Here is a 23,638-nt window from a genome sequence, read left to right on the forward strand (position 1 = left end):
GGTGGCGTAGCTTGCTGTGATTCTGTGTGATGAGTTTGGGCGCTGTGCCCAGGCGAATGGGATCTTGGACAGAGAGGTCGCGAAGTATGGGGAACCAAACCTGGCGTGGCCAATACGGGGCTATTTATTTATTTATTGATTTTATATACCGTCATTCGGTGTAGCTATCATAATAATTTACAACAGTAATAAAATTACAATAAAATAAAATTACAATAAAACAAAATTACATTAAAACTGCATTAGCATAAAATCAACATAGTAAAATAAAATTTACAATAAAATATAAAAGTAGCATATAAATGAATGGCATGTTTAGAACCTAAAATAAATCGTAAGATATTAAAACATGGAAATTAGTGTATATGAGTAGGTTGGTTAGATTCATTGAATGCCTTCGTGAAGAGCCAGGTTTTAATCTCTTTCTTAAATATCTAAGTTTTGTTGTAGGTGTATTTCTGTGGGGAGTGAGTTCCAAATCTTTGGGCTAACAAGAGATATTGCACGTTCTCTTACTTGCGTAAGCTGTTCTGATAGTACTGATGGAATAGATAGGAGGCCTTTATTAGCTGAGCGCAGGTTCCTTTGAGGTACATGTATTTTAATTGCTGTGTTAAGCAATCTGTTCTTCGTACATGATTTTATGGATAATTGTAATATTTTATATTCTATTCTAGATTTTATTGGTAGCCAGTGCAGGGAAATCAGAACTGGTGTAATATGTTCTTGTTTCTTGGTACCGGTTAAGATTCTGGCTGCTGAGCTCCGTAGTATCTGGAGTGGTCTAATTGTAGATGATGGTAATCCACGTAAAAGAGAATTGCAGTAGTCAATAATGGAAAAAATGAGCAGCTGCAACACCGTTCTAAAATAGTCAGGATTAAGGAAAGGCTTTTGCCTCCTTAAGGTTATTTGTAATAACCTTCTTTGATTTTTTGTTTGCAATGTGTGTCTTACAGTTCAGCTCACTATCTATCATTATTCCCAGATCCCAAACATACGGTACGGGATAAATTTCAGTTTACGATCTTCCATATTTAGTGATGGTAGGAGAGATGGAGTTGATTTTCTATTTTGAATTATAATCTGTGTTTTGGATGTGTTTAGTATGATATGAATTAGCAGTTGTTTAACGATAGATAGAAACATAGCAGTTTTATTATATGTTGCTTCAATAGAATCATTAATGGGAATGAGGATTTGAATATCGTCAGCATATATGTCGTGTATAAGTCCATGACCATGACAGAGGGGAAGCATGCATATATTAAAGAGTGTGGCAGAGAGTGACCACCCTTGGGGAACACCTGTTGTAAATTGCAATTTTCTTGAGAGTAAACTATTAATTTTTACTTGAAAATTGCAGTTTGACAGATAGGAGGAAAACCACTGAATTGTTTTATTGGTAAGCCCAATTTCTGTAAGCCATTGTAGAAGGATAGAGTGATTAACAGTATCAAAAGCTGCGGAAAGATCTAGTAACACTAAAATAATTTTGTCCATTATCAAATCTTCGAAGTATGGTATCGTTTAATGTGAGAAGCAAAGATTCCATGCTGTAATGCTTCCTGAAGTCGAATTGAGATGGGTATATTGTTTTTGAAAGTGTTCTGTCAACTGGCTTTGTACAGTTTTCTCAAGCAGTTTTGCTAACAGTGGGAGATTTGAGATTGGACGATAGTTGTTTAGAATGTTGGGGTCAAGACTGTCTTTTTTAAAAATTGGTTTTATCACAGCTGTTTTCAATATATCAAACATGTCCTTCGGTTAATGATAAATTAATTAATTCTGTGACTGGTGCACTAATTACTTTTATTGCTTTGAGGGATTGAGTCAGTATACTGTCAAGCGGGTGGTTTGCGGGATTTAAATTACTGATTAGAGAGTACTTCAGCTCTAGTGGTAGTTTCGAAGTTTGACTAGCGTTTTATTTCTTTTTTTCCCAAGTTAACAGGTTGGGCATCTGTCTTTAGATTCTCTTTGATTAAGTTAGCAATTTTATTAGTGAAGAATTCTGCAATTTCATCACATCTACTTTCTGCTAAGGAGCATTTAATGTTATTTTTATTGTCTGTTAAGTTCTTAATAGTAAATAAAACTCGGGGGTTGTGGTTGAATTTTTGTATTTTCTTTGTGTAAAAGTCTTTTTTTGTGTTATTGATAAGTCTTTTATAGTAGGTTAAATATGACCGGTATGTAGCAATGGTAGCCATATTTTTTATGTTTTCTGCAAGCTTTTTCCCTTTTCCTTAGTTCTCTTTTGGCATCTCTTATTTGCTCTATGTGAATCTTTAAATATTTTTTTGGTACGTATAGGGTTTAAATTATCCGATACCGCACTGGTCACACTGAACCACGAGTTGGTCGCGTGTTCTGAGTTTGAAAACTCTATATTTTGAAATTCAGATTGGAGCCGGATTTCAAGTTCCTCTAAATTAAATGGCGGACGATAGGAGAAAGTTACAGGATCGGTGTTCATTAGACCTGTGCTTGTATTAAGTATCAAGTTAGCTGTAATCAAAAACTGATCTGACCATGGGACCAGTGTTTGGGTGGTAGGGGAACTAATTGTGATTTGAGAGTTAATAAAGATAAGATCTAATGTGTGTCCACTTTTTTGTGTAGGGCCAGTTATGATCTGATTTAAACCTAACCCAAGAAATGCATCAATCACGGTTTGACAAGTTAAAGTTAGTGGGAGAATATCTACATGCATATTAAAATCACCTAGTACAATAGCAGGTTTGCCCAATTTCATGATATTAGTAACAAATTCAATAATGAGAGAACAGTTAGGATCTAGCAATCCAGGGGGACAATAAAGTAAACAGATTTGTAATTTTGCAGATTAAAATCATGCAATTTCTTGAGGAGCAATTTGTTCCTTTGTTAATTTTAGTTGGAGCTCTTTTTTGACAATGAGTATCACTAAGCCTCTGTCCTGTTGTAGCTTCACGAGAGTCTTGGCTATCAGTGGAATCGGAGGATACGCATATAGCAGACCTGTATTCCAAGTACGGGCGAAGGCATCCATGGTTGGTGTTCTTCGGTCCCTGTGTAGGGAGAAGCGTTCCACTTTGTGGTTCTGACTGGACGCAAAGAGGTCGATGGTCGGCTGACCCCAACTGTGGAAGAGTCTACTCGCAACTGAGGGATCCAGAGACCACTCGTGGGGTTGGAAACTTCAGCTGAGGCGGTCCGCGTGTGCATTCTCTGTGCCTGCTAGATAAGTGGCTCGCAGTAGCATGGAGTGCGACAGGGCCCAGGCCCAAATCTGTGCCGTCTCCTGGCACAGCAGGTAAGAGCCCATGCCCCCCTGTTTGCTTAGGTACCACATTGCAACTTGGCTGTCTGTTTGGATCAGGACAACTTTGTTAGAAAGGCAGTCCTGGAATTCATACAGGACGTACTGCATCGCCCGAAGCTCCAGAAAATTGATTTGATGGGTCGCTTTGGCTGATGTCCAAGTCCTTTGAGTTTGAAGACCTTGGACATGGGCTCCCCAACCAAGGTTGGAGGTGTTCATGATTAGGGTCACCTGAGGAGCCGGTTGCTGGAAAGAAGACCTACATGCAAGTTGGCTTTGTGTGTCCACCATGTAAGGGACAGACGAAGCTGGCTGGTAATGTGTACCAGGGACAAAAGCGGTTGCGTAGCTTGTCGCCACTGAGGCTTTAGAGTCAACTGGTCACTCTCATGGCTAAGCGGGCCATTGGTGTGACGTAGACTGTTGATGCCATATGGCCGAGCAACTTGAATTGGTGGCGAGCCGAGGTGGTTTTTCGACGGCTGATAGAGCTGGAAAGGTTGGTAAGAATGCCTTGGCTAGGGTCGTGTCCAGTTCTACTCCTATGAAGGAGAGATGGTGAGACGGTGTCACATGGGATTTGGAGAAACTGATTAGAAATCCCAATGAGTTGAGAAGCCTTATGGTGAGACCGAGGGAGTCGAGGGCTCCTGTTTTGGACTGGCTTTTTATGAGCCAGTCGTCTAGGTATGGCAAAACATATACGCCCTTGCTGTGTAACTATGCAGCCATGACTGCTAGGCACTTTGTAAACACTTGGGGCGCTGAGGTGAGGCCGAATGGCAGTACTCTGTATTGATAGTGCCTGTGACCCACTACGAATCACAGATACTTGCGATGAGGAAGGAAGATCGCAATGTCGGCGTATGTGACCTGAAGGTCCAGAGAGCAGTACCAATCCTCCTGTCGTAGCAGTGGAAGCATGGTGCCCAGGGATACCATTCTGAATCATTCCTTGTGAAGAAATGTGTTCAAGGCACGGAGGTCCAGAATAGGCCAGAGGCCTCCGGTCTTTTTTGGAATTAGGAAATACCTGGAGTAGAACCCTCCTCCCTGCTGATTCGGTGGAACCGGTTCCACGGCTCTGGCCAACAGAAGGTTCAAGAGCTCTGACTCGAGTAGTCCTGTGTGACCTTCCCAGCTCCAGAATGGAATGGGTGGGAAGTCTAGGGGTATTTTTGAAAAATTTAGACTGTAACCGTGGGTTACGATAAGATAGTACCCACTGGTCCCTGGTAAATGGGTGCCAATTTGTTGCAAAGTGGCAAAGGCGTCCACCCCACTGGAAGATGGCTGCTGCTCTCTGGAAAGGAGTCAAAATCCAGGCGCAGGGCCAGCTTGTGGAGCTGGTTGTGGCCTAGATGTTCTCGTTTGGCATGCCTGTCCTCTCTGGGGTTCTCGAGCTGGTCTTGCACGGGATGCAGGAGGAAAATATCTGCGAGACCAGTAGAATTGTTTTCTGGTACCCCTGCGGGCTACGGAGGGAATATCTGTGGAGACGGTTGACAACAGACGCAGGGTCTCATGATGGTCTTTTAACTGAGCCACTGCATCCTGGGTTTTATCTCCGGTACAGGGTAGATCTGCAAGTTTGTCTTGCACTTCTGGGCTTAGGTCTGATGCCTTAAGCCAGGTCCAGCGCCTAGCATGGATACCTACTGCCGAGACTCTGGATGCTATTTCAAAAGAATCGTAGGCAGCTCTGACTTCATGTTTGCCTGTTTCTAATCCTTTTTGTAGGATAACAAGGCATCTTGCTGCTGTTGTGGCAACATCTCCACAATCTCCTGGACTTGTTTCCAGAGATTTCTATTTTATTGGGTCATGTATAATTGATATACGGCTATTTGCGCTATCAACAAGGACCCTTGGAAAACTCTTCGTCCCAATGCATCTAGTGCCTTTTGTTCCTTACCGAGAGGAGCAGAGGAATGTGGATGTGATCGTTTGGCCTTTTTCTGAGCTGATTCCACAACTACAGAATGGTGTGGCAGCTGACTTTTCTCAAATCCTGGGGTGTGTTGGACTAGCATCTGTCTTTTTGTTGACTGGAGGTACAGTACATGGATGGTCCCACAGGCGGTGCAAGAGGTCAAGAAGGACTTCATGTACTGGTATTGCCATGATTTCCTTTGAAGCGTCTACAAATTTGTAGGACCTCCATCATCTTGTAACAAGAATCTTCTTCTGTCACTAGTGGAAAAGGGACATTCTCAGACATCTCTTTCACAAAATTGGCAAAGGAGAGGTCTTCTGGAGGTGATCGTTGCCTCTGTTCCGGGGGTGAAGGCACAGAGCAATTCCTCGGAAGCTTGTGAAGAATCATCCATAGATACGTTTCCCCATGGATCATAGGGGCTTTCCCCAGCCCCTGCTGGACTTCCTGATGAAGGAAGTATGCCAAATCCAAAAGGGCGGGAAGGCATCGATGGATGTGGCATCAGAACCGAGGGAATCTGTGCCGGCATAGAGGGCACCGGGGCAAATGTGGTGCACTTGGGCACCGATAGCCCCGATGGACCTGGAATGGGTTCCGGCATCAGTTGCTACCGTGGAGGGATCGGGCCAGGAACAGATTCTTCCTCCTACAAGGAACCTGTATTGGTATCGGGACCTGCGGAGGCCTCGATGGATGAGTCTGTGCCAAAGTGTCTGGTGGCATGGGCTGAGTCGAAAAAGCACAGATTAGCATCTCGAGGCGCAGTGCGAACATAGAGGGAGCCGGCTCCAGTGCCAATATGGGAGCCGGCGGTGATTGGAAGCCTTGTAGGGCATTCAGCACTGCCTCTTGGACTATGCGGTCCAATTCCTCCCAGGAAGCTGACAAGGGTGGCACAGCAATCGGGGTAGGAGGCAGGCTAGGCGTCACCAGAGCTTCCACGGGGGCCGGTGGAGGCTCGGTGCCCAGCATTGGTATCCGGTGGGGAATGCCTAGGGGTCCCGGGTCCAGAGGAGGATGGGGGCTCCTCTCCCTGGGTCCTCTTCGCAGGAGTCTCGATGGAAGTCGATGCCGCTGTGGTATCTGTGCCGGCACCGGTCGGGGATGCCCGTCCGTGCCGGTGTTGATGTTTCCCTCTGTGTTCGGTCTGGTCTTTCCCCAGCACAGAGGACGAAGATGCCGATGTCCTCGATGGAGTCTGTGATGTATGGTCACCCTGACCACGATGCTCCTGGTGAATCGTCTCAGAGGTCGATGAACCCTCCACGGTCAGTGGTGCTTGAACTGGCGTCGATGGAGCAGTGCATTTGGAAGGAAATAACTGCTCCATTTTGTCCAGGCGAGCGCGATGGCCTTTGGGGGGGTGGGTTGTCATTTGTGCGCAACTAGGGCATCATCGAATGTCATGCGAAAGGCCTAGGCATAAAACACAGACTTCGTGCAGGTCTGTTATGGACATAGTCCTCGGACACTCGGGGCATTTTCTAAACCCGGTCGCCATGACAAAAATTTGGCAGGCACACGGTCAATGACCGTCTGGCACCGGAGCGGTAAGCCGCCGGGAACTGACCGCAAGTACCGGAAAAAGCACTTACCAAGCGCCAGAGGGGACAAAGTGAGATGGGGGACCCCGGTTAGGGATTTTTAAGAAGATAAACTTCAAATAGTTCCATGATGAAAGTTGTGAGAAATTTCTCAGAGCTCCTAAACCGCAAGGCAATTGCTGCGCGGAAAAAAAAGAGACTGAAGGGGGACCCCTGGTGGCTACAGGGTTAGTGGCATGCTAGGCATGCTCAGTGTGCCAGTCAAAGTTCTAGAAACTTTGACAAAAGTGTTCCGTGACAGGGCTCCATTTGATGTCACCCATATGTGAGGACTACCATCCTGCTGGTCCTGGGAGAATTCAGGAATATTAAATACAGTTATTGTTAGAGATCATATATAGGAATACTCAGTATGAAGAAACTTTCTGAAATTACCCCTACTGAGCATTACAATTATTAAACCTATATGAAACTCAGGAGGAACAAGATGGTAGCATGATTGGATGCAGAGGTTGCTGCTGTATGTTGCTGCCTGCTTGATTTCTGGTTACTTCATAGTGATGCCTTCCAAACATAAGGGATGGGTTCAAGTTTCCTTCTTGATTCAACTTAACTCCCTGGGCAGCAGCAGATCACCTTCTTTCTGCCTCGGATGTCTACCAAATTGAGGTAAGAAGTCCCCATTGTGATAGGAAGCGAGGGAGTGCTTTCGCCACCTGGGAAAGAGGTCTCCTTCAGTCCTTTAGATCAGCGTCCTCCTCCAGCTCAAAGACACAACTGAGTGTGCCTGCCTTGATCCTGGGTTGATGATGTCATTGTGGAGTCAGAGGTGGAAGGGGCCAGTGGAGTCTTAATGTCTTCTTTTGGCTCACCGGCAATCATTTCAAACGCCACTGGAAGTTTTGACTAGGAATGGCTAACATCCCCACAGGCATCAGATGGGACTTCAGTGATGGCTGCATTAGAGTCTGTTCCTGATGCCTTTTTGATTATGGGAAGCCTGGCTGTGCGGGGTGAGTCTGTTATGCTATCAAAGCCGGAGGCAGTAACTTTAGATTATCTGGGAGCTTGTGATGAGTTCCAGGCTGGCTATAGATAAATATTAAAGGAAAATTGATGCTCTCTCCATTGATGGAGCCCTTGGTTCTTTCCCAGGAGGGACATTTGCAAGAACACGATAATAAAATCCAGTTATTGGAGAAAGATGTACAAGATATTAAGAATCTACATAGTACTATTATTAGAGAACAACAAGCTATTTCTTAATGTTTAGAATATCTGGAGAATAAGTCCAGACATCTAAACATTTGATTCTTAATATTCCTTAAGTTATTGGAGAACTACCTTTGTTAACTCTGAGGAAGTATTTTCTTGAAGTTTCTACATTTTGAGTCAGACTCTGTTCCTGCAGTTAATAAACTTTATTCTTGCCAGTTTCTTCTTCATGAGACTCCACTCAGAATCTGTCTCCTCACTTTGCTGTTGATTTATTAAATTTGATGAATTATTTGGAAAATTCTGGATCTGAAATATTAGAACGGGGGACTTCATTGGTCTCCTTTGTGTCTGAGGCTGACCTTAGTAAAGTATAGTGCTTATATTTTAGAAATTTAAATTCTTCTTTTCATGACCAGCCTGTTAGAATATTTCCAGATTTATCCAGAATAACTCAGGAGAGGAGAAAGGGATTTCTCTCTTTTATATAGGTGCTACGTTTATGCTTAGATACCCTTGCAAATATGTAGTAAGATTTAACAATGATTGTTATATTTTTTTTTGGCCCCTGAGCAACTGCAGTCCTTTTTAGACTCAAGAAGGTTAACATCTTCTCCAGCTCCCATTTCAGAGTTAAAGACTGGATGATAATTTACTCTGTAGACTTGTTCATTCATGCTATGTGCTTTCTTTTGCTTTGTCTTTTTTTTTTCTAAGGTCTACCTTATTTCAGTTCCCTCCTTTCTTCTTGTAATATTTTTTGTTTTTCTTGTATGCTTTTCAAGTTTCTGTTCAAAGATTTTTATGCTTGTATATTTTTGAAATTGAATATAAAATTTAAAGACAATTATCAAACCTCCCCCTTCACTTATTAACACTATATTAAAAAGACCTATAAATATTCTTGCTAATTAAACAATTCAACTATAGAAAGCATGTTTCATGTTAAGAAAAAACAAGCAAGACTGTGGAATCTCACTCCCTGCATATGCTGAAAGTATAAACACTTGATTAGTCAGGACATACTTCATGGTCTAGACTGCACGTAGCTTTATCTATATATACACAGTGTTTCTCTATATAAACCCAGATATGGCTGTGTATATCTTTTTTTTAATCAGTCCTTTCACTGTCTGCTATTATTGCTAAGATATATTACTTACTTCATTCTCATACTGGATCTCTAACATGGCTCGTGAGCTGCCAAGATCCTGCATCACAGATTCGGCCTGCTTCAACAACTCTTCTCTATTCACAGTGCGCTGGATTAAACAGAGGTTTAAAGACAAGATGAACTGCTATTGTACTCTGCTAGAACAAACTAAAAGAGCTAATAACTTTCATTTGCTGGTAACGTTCCTACACTGGTTTTCAAACAGAAACTCAAGGGCTGGAAAGTGAGGTTTCCCAGGTTTTCATCTGAAAACCCCTCAAAGCACCATACTGTTTCAACTACTGGCAATGCTGCTTGCAAAAAGGAGCTTCTGTTGGCATAGAAGCTTGCCAAAAATGAAAACCTGAAAGCCAAAAGACCTAACCACAGATTACAAAATACAGTAACTAGTAAATGAGCCAGGGTGCTAGCTGCACAAAATACAAAAACATTAAACCAAGCTATTGGTTCAACTATCTACACTTGCGCTTCACTGTAACTGCTGACAGTAAGAATTAACTGCTACTCAGGTATTAAAGCAAGGAATGCTGCAAACTGAATTTGACTTTGAAGTCATAGAAGGAAGAGTGGATACACATTTCACAATCTGTTCCTCTTTTAAGCCAAGACCAGCGCTTACTTTTTTTCTGTCCAATCGTGGTGCAACTCTGCTGTCCTGAGAGTCAGACTGGTTGATTTCTGGGTTGGTGTCGAGTAATCTCTGCATAGCTCGATCTCGATCAAATGCAGTCACATAAAACAACATTTGCCGGGTGTCAAATGGGAAGAAAAATGGGCTGGGAAATAAGCAAATTGAAATACATTGGCAGGCAATCAACATTTTAAATGATGAAATGTTAGATACTGAATTTGGAAATCATCACACTAAGTACAGCCAAGCATGTCATTGCTTACCAAGTTTTTCCAAGCTCTGTCAGCCATGTTGGTATGTTTCCAGTCATGATGACCAATGGATCCTGAAGCTGCCTGTTGGCTTTAGCAGTCAGTTTACTGTTAATAAACTCATTGGTTGGAATAATCTTCTGGCAGACTGCATTCTAAGAGATTAAACAGTTTAACTTAAAATACAATAATTTTATTTTAAGCAAGGTCAATTACATTTTACTACCAAGAAACATTAACTGAACCTAACTCATAATTCAATTGTTTAGTCACTGAAAAATCTATACATTATTTTTTTCCACTGGCCACAGTTCTGCATTAATAGAGCAGTAATTGGACAAACTACAGATGAAAACCATCAGCATTCGTTGTTTTATGATGTGCTGAAGAGCACTGTAGGCTGATGTGCATTAATAAGCACACTCCACCCCAGTAAAGTACTAGTTCAACGGCATTCCACATGAATTTTAATGAAATGTGCCAAGGAATTAAGTAAATGAATAAATAACTTGAAAGAAAAACTCTTTACTCACTACTTTGTTTTTCTAAAGGGGGAAACTCATTGGGCAACTCATACAACATGTAATTATAGCAGAATGAAATTAAGTTATTACTGACTGTAGGTAAAGATTTACAGAAAACTGGACAAATGCAACGTAGATTACTCACATCATACAAATAATACCAATATCGGCTTATAGCATGTAAAACTCTCAAAAGGAGGATCACATCTAGCGATGGGTCTTCAAATGTAATATTTTCTGGTGGATTAGATAGGAGGTAAACTTCTAAGGGATTTGTTACTGAAGGACATATGCCATCTGGGAAAGAAAAAAGGAACTTCAAACTGATGCTGTAATAAATTCCATGCAGTTCAGAATTAAGCTGTTGTATAAACAGCCCTGCTTTCATGGCTCATATTCTATTTCAGATATAATGTTACCAGTGCATATGTGATTAAGTCAGACCTTTTTTTTCAGGACAAATGAAAAAGTAAACAATACAGAAGTCCTTAGACTTAATTACACAATTGGTTCCTGAAAACAGTGTCTTAAGTTGAAATGTAAGTTAAAACAGATTTTCCCATAACAACGTTATAAATGGGGGGGGGGGGGGGGGGGGGCCAGCACCAGGGCCCAGTGCTCTATTTTCACCAAAACAACCTGTCATTTGATAAGATATAGTACGATAAAAAGCACAGATGCATTTTAAAGCATTACTTTTTTTTGGCCGACAGTTTTGAGGAGTGGGAAGTCCTTGGTTCTCTTTCTACTGAAATCACCGCTCCAAGGCCTCATGGTCATCAGCCCACCAATGTGTACATGTTTGCATATTTTAAAGTTGAAACAAGTTTTGTAAGTAGTATAATGGGTATCAATTTAAGTTTTAGCCGAATGGCAACTCTAAACATCTTAAGTCAAGGACTTTCTGTAGAGTTTTATATTACAGAGAAGACTTATGGCCTGATTCCTCAAGCTCCAGACCCACAGACACAGAACAGGAAAATAGCTTTAGAAAATTTTGCTCTTAGGTCAGCAATAAAGAACTCTCTCTACAACAGAGTTATTGTTTTTAATGATTTTCTTTCTAAAAGTAAAGTGAGATGGAAATATCAAGCTATTAAGCACTCGAGAAACCTGATACTAATATTTTCCATCAGTCAGCAAACTGCAAGGTAATAAGCTTTATTGTTAGGTTGGCCATTGGTGACCTGTCACTAAACAGCATTCGATTACTGCATTTTGTATACAACTCTTGTCCATTTCAACAATGAAATAAAAGAATAAAGCAAAGACCATTATACATTTTTAAATTTTGTTTTATCCATATGCCATCTAGGAAATTTAGGTCTATGTTATGTATTACAGCTCATAATACACTGGGCAACAATGAAAGTGTTACTGACCTAAAAAGGTCCTACTCTAAAGTATCTTGATGTGCTGAACACGAATATGACCATGAAAAGTTTTTATTGGCTCTCGTTTTGAAGATATTTAATATAGTTCACTTTCTATGTTTAGTCATGTAAATTTATCCAGTAGGACTGTAAATAAGCCTAGAACGATGTAATATTGCATCATATTGCATAATACCATCATGCACACATCATCCAGAGTTTATTACATCATTTTCTGATGCAATGCAGTTCTACTGCCATGCTGCTGCTGAATAAGCTGATGTCAGCAGTGTACTATATGAAGCCCAGTCAGAAAGGGTGAGCATTTGAAATATTCATGCTGGCTGACTACTGCTGGACACTCCGCAGAGATGCTCCCGAACAGGTGTACAAGAGACAAGCAAAGAAATCTAAGACGTAGTCTATGACTTCATTTTTCAAACGGTATTAACCGTAGGTCTCCTACTATTGGCATACAATTCAAGATGTAATTATATTATTGCATATTACAAAAAAACTAGAGCCAATTTTGCATTTTCACAGTCACATTCATGTTTAGCACATGGAAATGTATAAGGATTGACTAATTTCATTTCCGTAACATGACTTTTGTGAAAATTTGTTGCCCAGTGATATCCAAAATGATGATTGTACCAGTTGATCTGAATACAGTATATAGCATCTTCCATATCAGCAAGAAAAATTCAGACATCACAGAAGCAGCATCAAAATATAAGTTTGTTACACAAACATTTGACACTTTCAGACCCCAAAACTTAATCCAATTCTAAGGAAATTAATAACATCTTCATTTTAATATTTTAGTCTTTAGGTCTATAAACCAAACTACATTAAAAAATACATTAACTGAAAAAGTAATGTTTTCTCTACCAATAAACAGTGTGCCAAATTTTTGATGGTGTATAGATCAAGAGTAATTTTGAGCAAGACTAATTTAATCTTGCACAAACACTAAATATAATTTTAAAAGACAGCCAAAGATCAAATTACTACTGGTTAGTTTATTCAATACATTTTAAAAAGTACAAGAGGTGTAAACAGTATTGCTGTTCTAGAAGGGAAATCTGTATTTTTTCAAAATTATAAATCAAATTCAAAGATCATAGTATACCCTTGTGGTAACATTCCAACATTATGTTGGGAATATTCTCAAACATACAGATCCAACACTTCAACTGTTCTATGCAAAAATAGGAGAGAAGTTTATATAAATTGGTTTGATTTTTGTTTTTTTATTTATGAACTTTGGGTTTTTCTAATGTATACAAGGGAAAAGGTAACATGAGAAGAAACTCACTGCTCCTGAAAGTCTTTTCATACAGTTCGGGTATACAAGAACTTTACAGTCTTCTGATTCAAACTTACAGAATAATTAACTCATAAAAGAAAAGCCTGATCTTTACTATTAACATATAAAACAGGCAATAGGACAGTCAAGAAAATTCCCCAAGCATTAACCAGAGTTCATTTTAAAGTTTAAATAGTTAGTTAACCTTATTTTTTCCATACAGCAATTTTATAAAAAGCCTTTTATTCCTACCAGTTACTAAGCAATAGGACAAGCCCTCACCATGCCACAATTCGTCATGCTTTTTTGCATTTCTGGGGGAGGTTTTGGTTGGAGCAGTTTGTGCTCTTCCTCTCTTACCACCAACACAGTCTTTATTACCTTCTTCATCCTCTCTTACCGGTTTGTACCTGAAACAGTAATATTTACAACCACATTAGGTTGCAGATATCCAAAAAATAAAGCCAATAAATAGCCTAGAGTGATAGTGAAAGAAGAGCCAAAGCATATAGTAACTTGGAAGCAAATTTTCTTACCTGTAAACAGAGTTCTCCTTAGACAGTAGGATAAATCAGCCGTAACTTGTAGGTGTCATCCGACGGCGCTAACATGGACCCAGTTCTCAGAACTCAGTAAAAGTCTTACTAAGCCTGTATGGGAGTACCCATGTTGGCACACTACCTCATGAACTCCTCAAATCTCTTCCAGAGCTTAAGCTTTAGTGAGGTAGTCAATTTGACTAAGTATGACTAATTCATCCTATTGTCTACAGAGTACTCTGTTTACTGGTAAGCAAATTTGCTTTTTCCATCAACAAGCAGGCATATAGATCAGGCAAGCTGAAGACTGCATTGTGAACCTGACCCTACCAGGTGGAGTGTACTACTAGGTGAACGGCTGTGCAGAACTGCTCGTTTAAAATTACTCTCTTCATAAATAGGACGTGAAGGTGTGAAAAGATGACCAAATAGCAGCTTTGCATACATCTTCAATGGTCCTGAGATAAGCCACCTTAGTCGCCATGGCTCTCACTTTATGGTCCTTGACAAAGTTTGTAAGTGCACTATACGGTCCGCTAGTCCATAAGAGTTCATTTGGCAACTGCCCTTTCTAATCTATTGAGATCAAAGGACAAGGACAACTGAGAAGATTGATGGTGAGACGGAGTTCTCCATAGATAATATGCCAGGGCTCTCTTGTAGTCCAAGCAGTAAAAACCCCATTCTCCTTTGTGTACATAAGGTCTAGGAAAAAATGGTGACAGTACAATACATTAACATGGAAAGCAGGCACCACTTTTGGAAGGAAATTATGGTAAGTACACAGTATGATGCATATGAAACAAGAACCCTATAATTCATTGTTTCATGGCAAACAGGTCAATTACCTCTGTTCCTCAACGACTGAACAAGCCGTTCACAAACCTCTTCATTCAAAGACCATTCATGTAGGTGCAGAACTCTTCTGAAGTGGTTCACTAACATATTCTGAACCACTGACAGATAGGTTGCCTGGATGTATGATTTACGAAGACCAGTCCATAACCAGATTCAGTGGGGCCTCCTTGCAGTGGGAATATAATCCTGTGCTTCCTTGCCTATTTAATAAGACACAGCCACTTGATTTGATCCAGATAGATTCTCTTATTTGCGAGCAAGTGGGAGAAAGCTCTTCTTGAATAACAGATTGCTTGCTCTTCCAAAAATTTGATTTGGACATGATTTTACACTAGTGACCACATCCCTTGAGTCCATGCAACTTCTCCGGCAAAAGCATCTGTGGATATGGTTACCTTATATGCCACCATGCACTAACAGCTCAACCATTAGAACCTCTGGGCATGTCCACCACCGGGACATACACATCTCAGAAGTTACTGAGTTTTGATGGGATAAATGATGGAATAGTTGACCCCACTAGAATCTGATGGCTCACTGCAGACATCACATGTGTAAATTAGTCAAATAACTACATATACTGCCACAGCCATGTGACTCAGAACAACAAGGATTGACCTTGCTGACGCCTAGACCTGTTGTAGAAATGACCTCACAAGGCCCATCAAAACTCCAGTCTATTTGACAAGAAGAAATGCATTCTTCTGAATAAAGTCTATCCAGACTCCTATGAACTGTGAAAAGTTGACCAGAGACTAGAAACGTTGTATGGTCATATTGAGGGCCGTGAGAACATCCTCTGGAGATGAGCTGGTCACAAAGCAATCTTCCAGCATGGAGATAGAGTCCATGCCAAAACATTTGCACAGCTACGATCGAAAAATACTTCATGAATACTCCTGGTGCCTATGGAGCTTCTGATGGGCAGGGTGAATAGAAATGTGCACATACGCATCGATCAGAGCCAAAGCAAATATCCAATCCCTCAGCTGAATGAAGAGCAGAATAATCTGATTAAGAATCTGTTCAGTTTAGGCAAATCTAGGATGGGCCTTATCCCATCAGACCTCTTGGGGAATAAGAAGTACTGGGAATAGAACCTTTCACCAGATTCCCAAGGTGTAACTAGCTCTAATGGCTTCTGCTGAAGATTACTTCCATCTGCAGTTGAACAAATTGAGAAGGGTCAAAATTGAAGATTGACCTCTGCTGAGCCAGTGAGAAAAATCAAGTGGTAGCCATACTTCACAATTCTGAAGACCCACTTGCCCTTGGTGATAATCATCAGGAACATCAAAAAATTATTCCAGACTTAGTCTGTGACTGCTGCTGTGCCTTTAGTTGATGCCTTTCCCTCAGCCACCATCTTGTGGAAAGTTGTTGCAGCAGAGAAGGAGCCCATGACATTGAAAAGGGTGAAAGGTACTGTAGGAACAGAGTCCTGGCATGCACCAGAATACTCCGCATCGATGACACCAACTATGCCTAGAACAGCACTAGGGCTGCAACATCCAGAAACAATAAGGTACTAGACATCATGGGAATCTCCCACACTAGGAAAGATGAGGACACCTGCGCTAAGGGATCTCATATCAATGTCGAGAGGGGATCTGCTATGCTCTGATGCAACAGCAGCACTGGTTTCTTCGGTGTCAAGGGAGACGTTCCTGGAGGGTATCCTTGTGCTGTTTAAGCACTTTTCTCTGCACCTCATCCAGCGTCACCTGCTCTCATGACTCAGCTCAACCACTGACTTGTGACAGATCTGGCGCAATGTGGGAGCCCTGACTTATGGGTGCAAGAACAGGCAGAGATCCATGCAAATTATGTTACTTAGGGTGTAAGGAGTCTGAAGAAGTTCTGCTCTCAGGTGAGTGGCTCTGCTGCCCACCCTCACATTAAGGCTTTGTGATCTTGCCTGATATTTAAGCCCCCCCATATTCCAGAAGCAGTACTGCTGCACCTACAGGGACATCCAGTGAAAACTGGAATTACTAAAAGAATCATGGTTCAGGCCCAGACAAAAGTAGATCAAGCAGATGTCTGAAAGATATGAGATACCCACAACCACAGCACGTAAACCTACTTAGTGTGAGCTTTTTCGTCATGGGTTACTCCAATCTTCTTTTTTATTTTCAAGCTTCCTTTTTTTGGGTATAATTTAAAAGCTCTGTGAGGGGCTGAAAAGGCAGCAAAAGAAGAGTTCAAAGATACAAACATTAAGCAAAAAGATAAGGCCCAAAAATACAAGGCCAAAAATAGAGAGACTGGCAACACATTCATGAGGTAGCTCAGATGAAGAAAAACTGGGGAGCTCATGAGGCAGCATGCGCACGTAAGAACTCCCATACATGCTTAGTAAGACCTGCTGAGCTCTTGAGAGCTGGGTCTGTGCCTGCACTATCAGATGACATCATCCATGTGTTATGGCAGATTCATGCCTTAAAAAATCTCTCTCTAAATAAATAAAATGATGACTGCTTGGAGAACATGAAATATCAGACATGGAAGTGAAAGACAGTACACACATTTTCCCTACGCTTACCATATTGTGTGAGTTTTTGTCCAAATCCCAGCTCTTCCTAATGGATTGCTCTCATCATCCGTAGATTCCCTCTCTTCTTCAGCCTGGATACTGAACTGCCTGACTGCTTGATATACAGTCATGTTGTATGGCAGCAAATGATCCCCAATATAGAACTGAAGTCTATGTCGCACATTCCCTGAATTCAAAAACTGAGCAGCCTAAGGATAACAGAGAAATTAGATAAGATGCAGATGAAATGCTGGCTGAAAATAGTTTGTAGATATACTGAAAAGTATTGTAAAACAGTTTGATGATCTACTTTCCATTCTTGCAAGTAGAGGATAGACAACTTTAATCTTGGGTCCAAGAATTTAGCAATTTCATATTACTGTAATTCATACTAGCTATCTTTTCACACTGCATAATTACCACTGTGGAGGCTGCCTGGGAACTGGCAGCCTGCACAGAAATAGCACAATAATGAAAATCAGGACTTGGATGCATGGACAAATATCTAATATTTATTTAATTAAAATCATCATCTGCCTATATCAAAACCATTGTGCTAAATGGATTCTAACATTAAAACTTAAAATTTCATGAAAGAATTCCATAGTAATAGGAAATTTCCATAGTGCCTGCCTCTTCCATGCGTGACCTTTATGGACACAAGTTTAAAAAAGATAAAAATTAAAAAACACACTACATTTCAACCAATTAACTTACTTATAGGTTGCTACTTCATTTTCTAACAGAATATAAAAAAATATATAAATAAATATGCAGACTTTAAGATAACCATCACTAGGGATGGCTAACTGTTTTCATCTCATCTTGTTAACATCTGTTATGATGCCCTTCTGTTACTAGGGAAGCAATTTTCTAAGGGATCTCTGCAATTAAAATGTTTTTGCACAAAAAATTTCCTTCCCCCTTCCTCCAATATGGGGGGGGGGGGGGGGGGGGGGAGGGGAAGTGCGGGGGCATCGTTAGGATGAGATGGGGAAAGTACGCACAGGAATTTCATCTTGAAATTCCCTCATGTTCTCTACCCCTGTATACTTTGCACCTACAACGTACATGGAGTGGAGAATCCCTGGGGCTGAGAAACATGGAGCTGCATCAATTCTTTAGGATCTGCTGGGTACTTGCAACCTGGATTGGCCACTGTTGGGAGATAGGATGCTGGACTCAATAGACCTTTGGTATGAGCCAGCATGGCATTTCTTAGTCTTAATTCCTGTGTCACCAACTGGGGCAGGTTTTTGAAAGGTTTCTGAAAATCAGCTTGTAGGCCCATCTTAACACAATGCCATTTATACCACAAGTATACAAAAGCAAAAACTAGATAAACATGCACCAGTCATACAGGAAAGAAACAATGCATCTAAATGTAACTACAATTTCTAACTTAGTAGCATCTTACCAAAGATTCATCTATTTCTTCATCTGATCCATCATCATCACTATCCTCATCATCTTCTCTTACTCTTCCATAGCCTGTTTTAAAAAAAAAAAAAGTACTTGAATACATTTTAGTTATACATAGAGCATCTTAGACAGTAAAATTACTTCTTCTGACCTAAATTTAAAAATGAATTAGCTGAATGTATAACTATGGTAAACCTATAGGACAATCTCAAAAAAATAGTAAAACCAGACTTGGAGAACTGCAATGAATTCGAACAACTTCAGGAAACATTTCTAGCAGCACTGCATATTTTTGCATAGCAAGCCTTAGGACTTTTTCCCACAAAAAAGTATATAAATATATGTAGTTTTAAGTCTGCTTGAGGTCCAGTCCCTTGGATTTATATTTCTCCTTTACAAGAGAAGACAACATTTTCATATCTAGGGGTCATTCTGACTCCACAAGTCTCCGGGGCAACAGAACACCAGAAATTCCGGCCTTCTTTCTTGCAATGGAACTTGGGTGTATGAGCTTAGTAGCTTTTGGTGATCTAAGAGACTCTGGTGTCAAATTTGTTTCCTCCCACAATATTGAATTCTATAGTCATTTCAGACCATCCAAACCACAGATTAGTGTTAACAGTGTGAAAAGAAACACCTCTGCCAGATCCTTTAAAGTTTGGGCAAGGACACTGGTCATATAGCTCTGGTCCCAGTGGTGTTGGTGGGGGGACGGGGGGGGGGGGGGGGGGACGGGGAGACACAAAACCATCAACCCCAGATTAGTTTGACTAATTACAAGTGTAAGAATCCTTGGCCCTCTCCTTTTTCTGTAGGTTTCCTGCTGGAAAGGAGCAGAAAGATTCATTGGAAAGGGGCACAGATGGATCCATTCTGAAATGCTTCTTATTAAAACCCCTGGAAGAGGCAGATAAAAATGAAAAGAGAAGGATATTTCTTGACCTTAGTCAAGGTTTCTTCTATCTTTTCTCCAAAGATTCTCTCCCATGGATGGCAGGTCAGGGAGATGGCTCCTGATTTTCTGGCTTAAAAACAGGTATCTGCAATCATACTTGGCTCAGTATGGAACATCTATGCCAACTACTGAACCTCAAGCATAATAAATCCAAGAGAAGAATGCTTTGCATCTTGAGAAATAACTTACATGGGTAATTGGCCATTTAGGAATAGTAATCTGCAACGTGGGCATTTATCATTACTGACTGGTAAACCCCATCTTCTAGTCCAATATCATATTTTAGATACCTGTTCAGGTAGGCTTGACACAAAAACCTCAGGCAATCACATCATCAACATACGCCATGAACTATGCAAGGAGGTGCAGTTATTGTGCAAGCCTATAAGCATTACCCTGTGTTTGCAGTAAGAGCAAAACTGGAAGCCACTGGTGTATCTGAATGCCAGGTCATTCACAAAAAGAACTGAACTGAGATCAAAATAAACTCTACAAAAATAAAGTCTGTAGTACAAATGGTTGAAGAGAAGTTTCCAGAATAGTTTTAAGTAAGAGCTATGTTGAAAAACAACTTAATCATAGGCCTACATAGACAAAATCCTATATAGTAAAAATGAGGCTTAAGTATGGATAAGGTACTCAACAATGACAGAGGTTTGAAGAAAGCAGAGTTGCTTACCTGTAACAGGTGTTCTTCCAGGACAGCAGGATGTAGTCCTTACATGTGGGTGATGTCACTGGATGGAGCCCTATCACAAAAAACTTTTCTGTCAAAGTTTCTAGAACTTCTGACTGGCACACTGAGCATGCCCAGCATGCCTTAATCCCTGTAGCCACAGGGGTCTCCCTTCAGTCTCGTTTGTAGGAAAAGGTGCGAGCGAAAAAATAAAATAATAAAACGTTTTGGACCCAACTCTGCAGGGTGGTGGGTGGGTTTCATGAAGACTACATCCTGCTGTCCTGGGAGACCATCTGTTACAGGTAAGCAACTCTGCTTTCTCCAAGCAGGATGGTAGTCCTCACATGTGGGCGATTAGCAAGCTACAGGCTGACTCATTTGTTTGGACCAACAGAATACAACTTGTGCAACAGGCACAACAACTGGCGTACTGCTGGGAAAAATGAGGCAGCCTGAAAATCACAGCAGATTGGATGTGGAAGGAGTTGGGATTATACTGGAAACAAGTTCTTCAAGATGGATTGGCCAAAGGCAGAGTCTTGACGTCCTTCCTTGTCCAGACAGTAATGTGCTGCAAATGTGTGAAGAGAGCTCCATGTTGCAGCTTTACAGATCTCAGCAATCGGTACTGAACGATAGTGTGCCGGGGTTGCCATGGCTCTCACTGAGTGCGCCTTCACTTGTCTCTGGAGAGGAAGGGCTGCTTTCTCATAGCAGAATTCAATACAGTCTGCTAGCCAATTGGAGAGAGTTTGTTTGCCCACTGCAACTCCCAGTTTGTTTTTATCGAAAGAAATGAAGAGTTGGGTAGATTTCCTATGGATTGCAGTGCGGTCTAGGTAAAATGCAAGTGCACGTTTAACAGTCCAAGGTGTGTAAAACCCTCTTGCCTTGGTGACAATAAGACCTTGGGAAAAATGTGGGCAAGACTATAGACTGATTCAAGTGGAAGTCACCACCTTGGGAAGGAACTTTGGGTGAGTACAAAGGACCACTCGGTCATGTAGGAACCTGGTATAGGGTGAGTATGTGACAAGTGCTTGTAACTCACTAACCCTTCGAGTGGATGTAATGGCTACTAGGAAGAGAACTTTCCATGTAAGAAATTTAACATTGCAGGAGTGCAAAGGCTCAAACGGGGAGCGCATGAGCCTTGTAAGTTATATATTTAGGTCCCATTCAGTGATGTAATAGGTCCCTCAAACATACTCACAAGGGGTTGTGCTGTTACCGGGGCGTCCCTAACTCCCTTGTGGTACGCTGAGATGGCACACCGAAGAAGTCTGGAGACCAGAGTCTGAAAGGTGCCAGAGATAGTCTAATAGAGATGGAGTGGGGCAGGAAAAGGGGTCGATGCCTTTTTGCGTGCACCATATGGTAAATCTATTCCACTTAGTACGATAGGATTTTTGAGTGGAAGGCTTTCGTGAGGCTACAAGCACTTGAGAGACATCAGTTGAAAGGTTGAGCGGTTGGAGGATCAAGCTTTCAACATCCAGGCTGTGAGGGATAGGGTTTGAAGGTTGGGATGGCGTAACATGCCTTGGTTCTGAGTTATGAGAGTGGGCACTGTGCCCACGCGAATGGGTTCTTTGATCGAGAGGTCGAGAAGCATGGGAAACCATACTTGTCGAGGCCAATAGGGGCTATGGGTATCATTGACCCTTTGTCCTGTTGTAGCTTCACGAGAGTTTTGGCTATCAGCGGTACCGGGGGTTATGCATATAGGAGGCCTGGATTCCAGGGGCGAGTGAAGGCGTCCATGTGTTCTGTTGCCTGTGCAGGGAGCAGAATCTGTCCACTTTGTGATTCAGTTCGGATGCAAAGAGGTCTATTGTTGGTTGACTTCAGCGTTGGAAGATTCTGGTCGTTACCACAGGATCCAGAGACCACTCGTGGGGATGGAACTGTTGACTGAGGCGATCTGCTAGATAAGTGGTCCACTTATCTGCTAGATAAGTGGCCAACAGATGCATGGAGTGTACAAGGGCCCAGGCCTAGATCTGCGCCGTTTCTTGGCAGAGGAGGTAAGAGCCTGTGCCGCTCCGCTTGTTCAAGTACCACATCGTAACTGTGTTGTCTGTTTGTATGAGAACGGTCTCGTGTGAAAGGAGGTCCTTGAATGCATATAGAGCATAATGTATAGCTCACTCTAGGAAGTTGATCTGAAACATTGCTTCGAGCTGTGTCCAAGTACCTTGAGTTTGAAGATTGTTCACATGAGCTCCCCAACCCAAGTTGGATGCGTCTATGGTTAAAGTTACTTGCGGAACTGGTTGCTAGAAGGGTAGACCTGTTAGCAAGTTGGCTTTGTTTGTCCACAAGAGAAGCGATAACTGTAGCTGGAGGGTTACATGAATCTGGGATGAAAGAGGTTGAGTGGCTTGGAGCCACTGAGATTTCAAAGTCCACTGAGTTATTCTCATTGCCAGACTGGCCATATGAGTGATGTGGACCGTGGAAGCCATGTGGCCCAGCAACCTTAGGAATTGATGGGCTGAGGCTGTTTCTTTTGTGCGCAGAGATGAAGCTAGCTTGGAGAGTGTGGCTACGCGGTCGTTGGGCAGGAAGGCCTTTGCGACTGTGGTGTCCAAGTTTGCTCCAATGAAAGTAAGGAGGTGAGATGGATTCAGATGGGATTTTTGGTAATTGATGAGAAATCCCAACGAGTATAGCAGATTGATAGTGAGCTTGAGAGTGTCGAGAGCACCTTGCTTGGAATGGCTTTTGATCAGCCAGTCATCCAGGAAAGGAAACACGTGTATGCTGTTCTTCCATAGATGGGCCGCAGCCATTGCTAGGCACTTTGTAAATACACGGGGTGCCGAGACAAGTCTGAAAAGCAGAACCCGGTACTGGAAATGTTGATGTCCCACTATGAAACGCAGGTATATGCGGTGATGTGGGAATATTGGAATGTGAGCGAATGTGTCCTGAAGATCCAGAGAACAGAGCCAATCTCCTGTTTGCAGGATGGTATCCCTGGGCAACATGCTTCCCCGCATGTTGCCCAGGGATACCATCCTGAATTTTTCTCTCAGTACAAATTTGTTGAGCTTGCGGAGGTCTAGAATGGGGCGGAGACCACCTGATTTCTTTGGAATGAGAAAGTAGCAGGAGTAGAACCCTCTGCCCTGCTGTGCCCGGGTAACGGCTTCCATAGCTCTGGCGGTCAGAAGGGTGGACAGTTCTGACTCTAGAAGGGTTGTGTGATCTTTTTGTATCTACAGGGGGATTGGGTGGTGAATCCGGGGGTACCATGAGGAAGTTTAGATGGTACCCCTAGGTTATGATGGATATAACCCATTGGTCTGTGGTGATGCTGAGCCAGTTGGTTATGAAGTGGTGAATTCGATCTCCTACTGGCAAGTCTGGTTTTGGA

At 41.8% G+C, this 23,638-nt stretch overlaps 1 protein-coding gene across 19 annotated transcripts in view; it reads right to left on the reverse strand.

Annotated features, from left to right (window-relative positions):
• The window catches only part of TRIP12 (thyroid hormone receptor interactor 12), a 495,519-nt gene that overhangs the window by 48,992 nt on the left and 422,889 nt on the right, over positions 1–23,638 (reverse strand). For 12 of the 19 annotated variants that reach the window (XM_029615415.1, XM_029615414.1, XM_029615411.1 and 9 more), the window contains 7 exons: positions 18,618–18,691; positions 17,210–17,409; positions 13,520–13,677; positions 10,731–10,882; positions 10,074–10,216; positions 9,799–9,955; positions 9,169–9,267 (listed from right to left, as the gene is read on the reverse strand). In XM_029615415.1, coding sequence (XP_029471275.1) covers positions 9,169–9,267; positions 9,799–9,955; positions 10,074–10,216; positions 10,731–10,882; positions 13,520–13,677; positions 17,210–17,409; positions 18,618–18,691 — 983 coding nt within the window. The remainder of the gene's footprint in view (positions 1–9,168; positions 9,268–9,798; positions 9,956–10,073; positions 10,217–10,730; positions 10,883–13,519; positions 13,678–17,209; positions 17,410–18,617; positions 18,692–23,638) is intronic. The other 7 variants (XM_029615429.1, XM_029615428.1, XM_029615423.1 and 4 more) reach the window with 1 other exon arrangement.

This window comes from Rhinatrema bivittatum, chromosome 9 (genome assembly GCF_901001135.1).
Source record: "Rhinatrema bivittatum chromosome 9, aRhiBiv1.1, whole genome shotgun sequence".
NCBI classification, from domain to species: Eukaryota; Metazoa; Chordata; class Amphibia; order Gymnophiona; family Rhinatrematidae; genus Rhinatrema; species Rhinatrema bivittatum.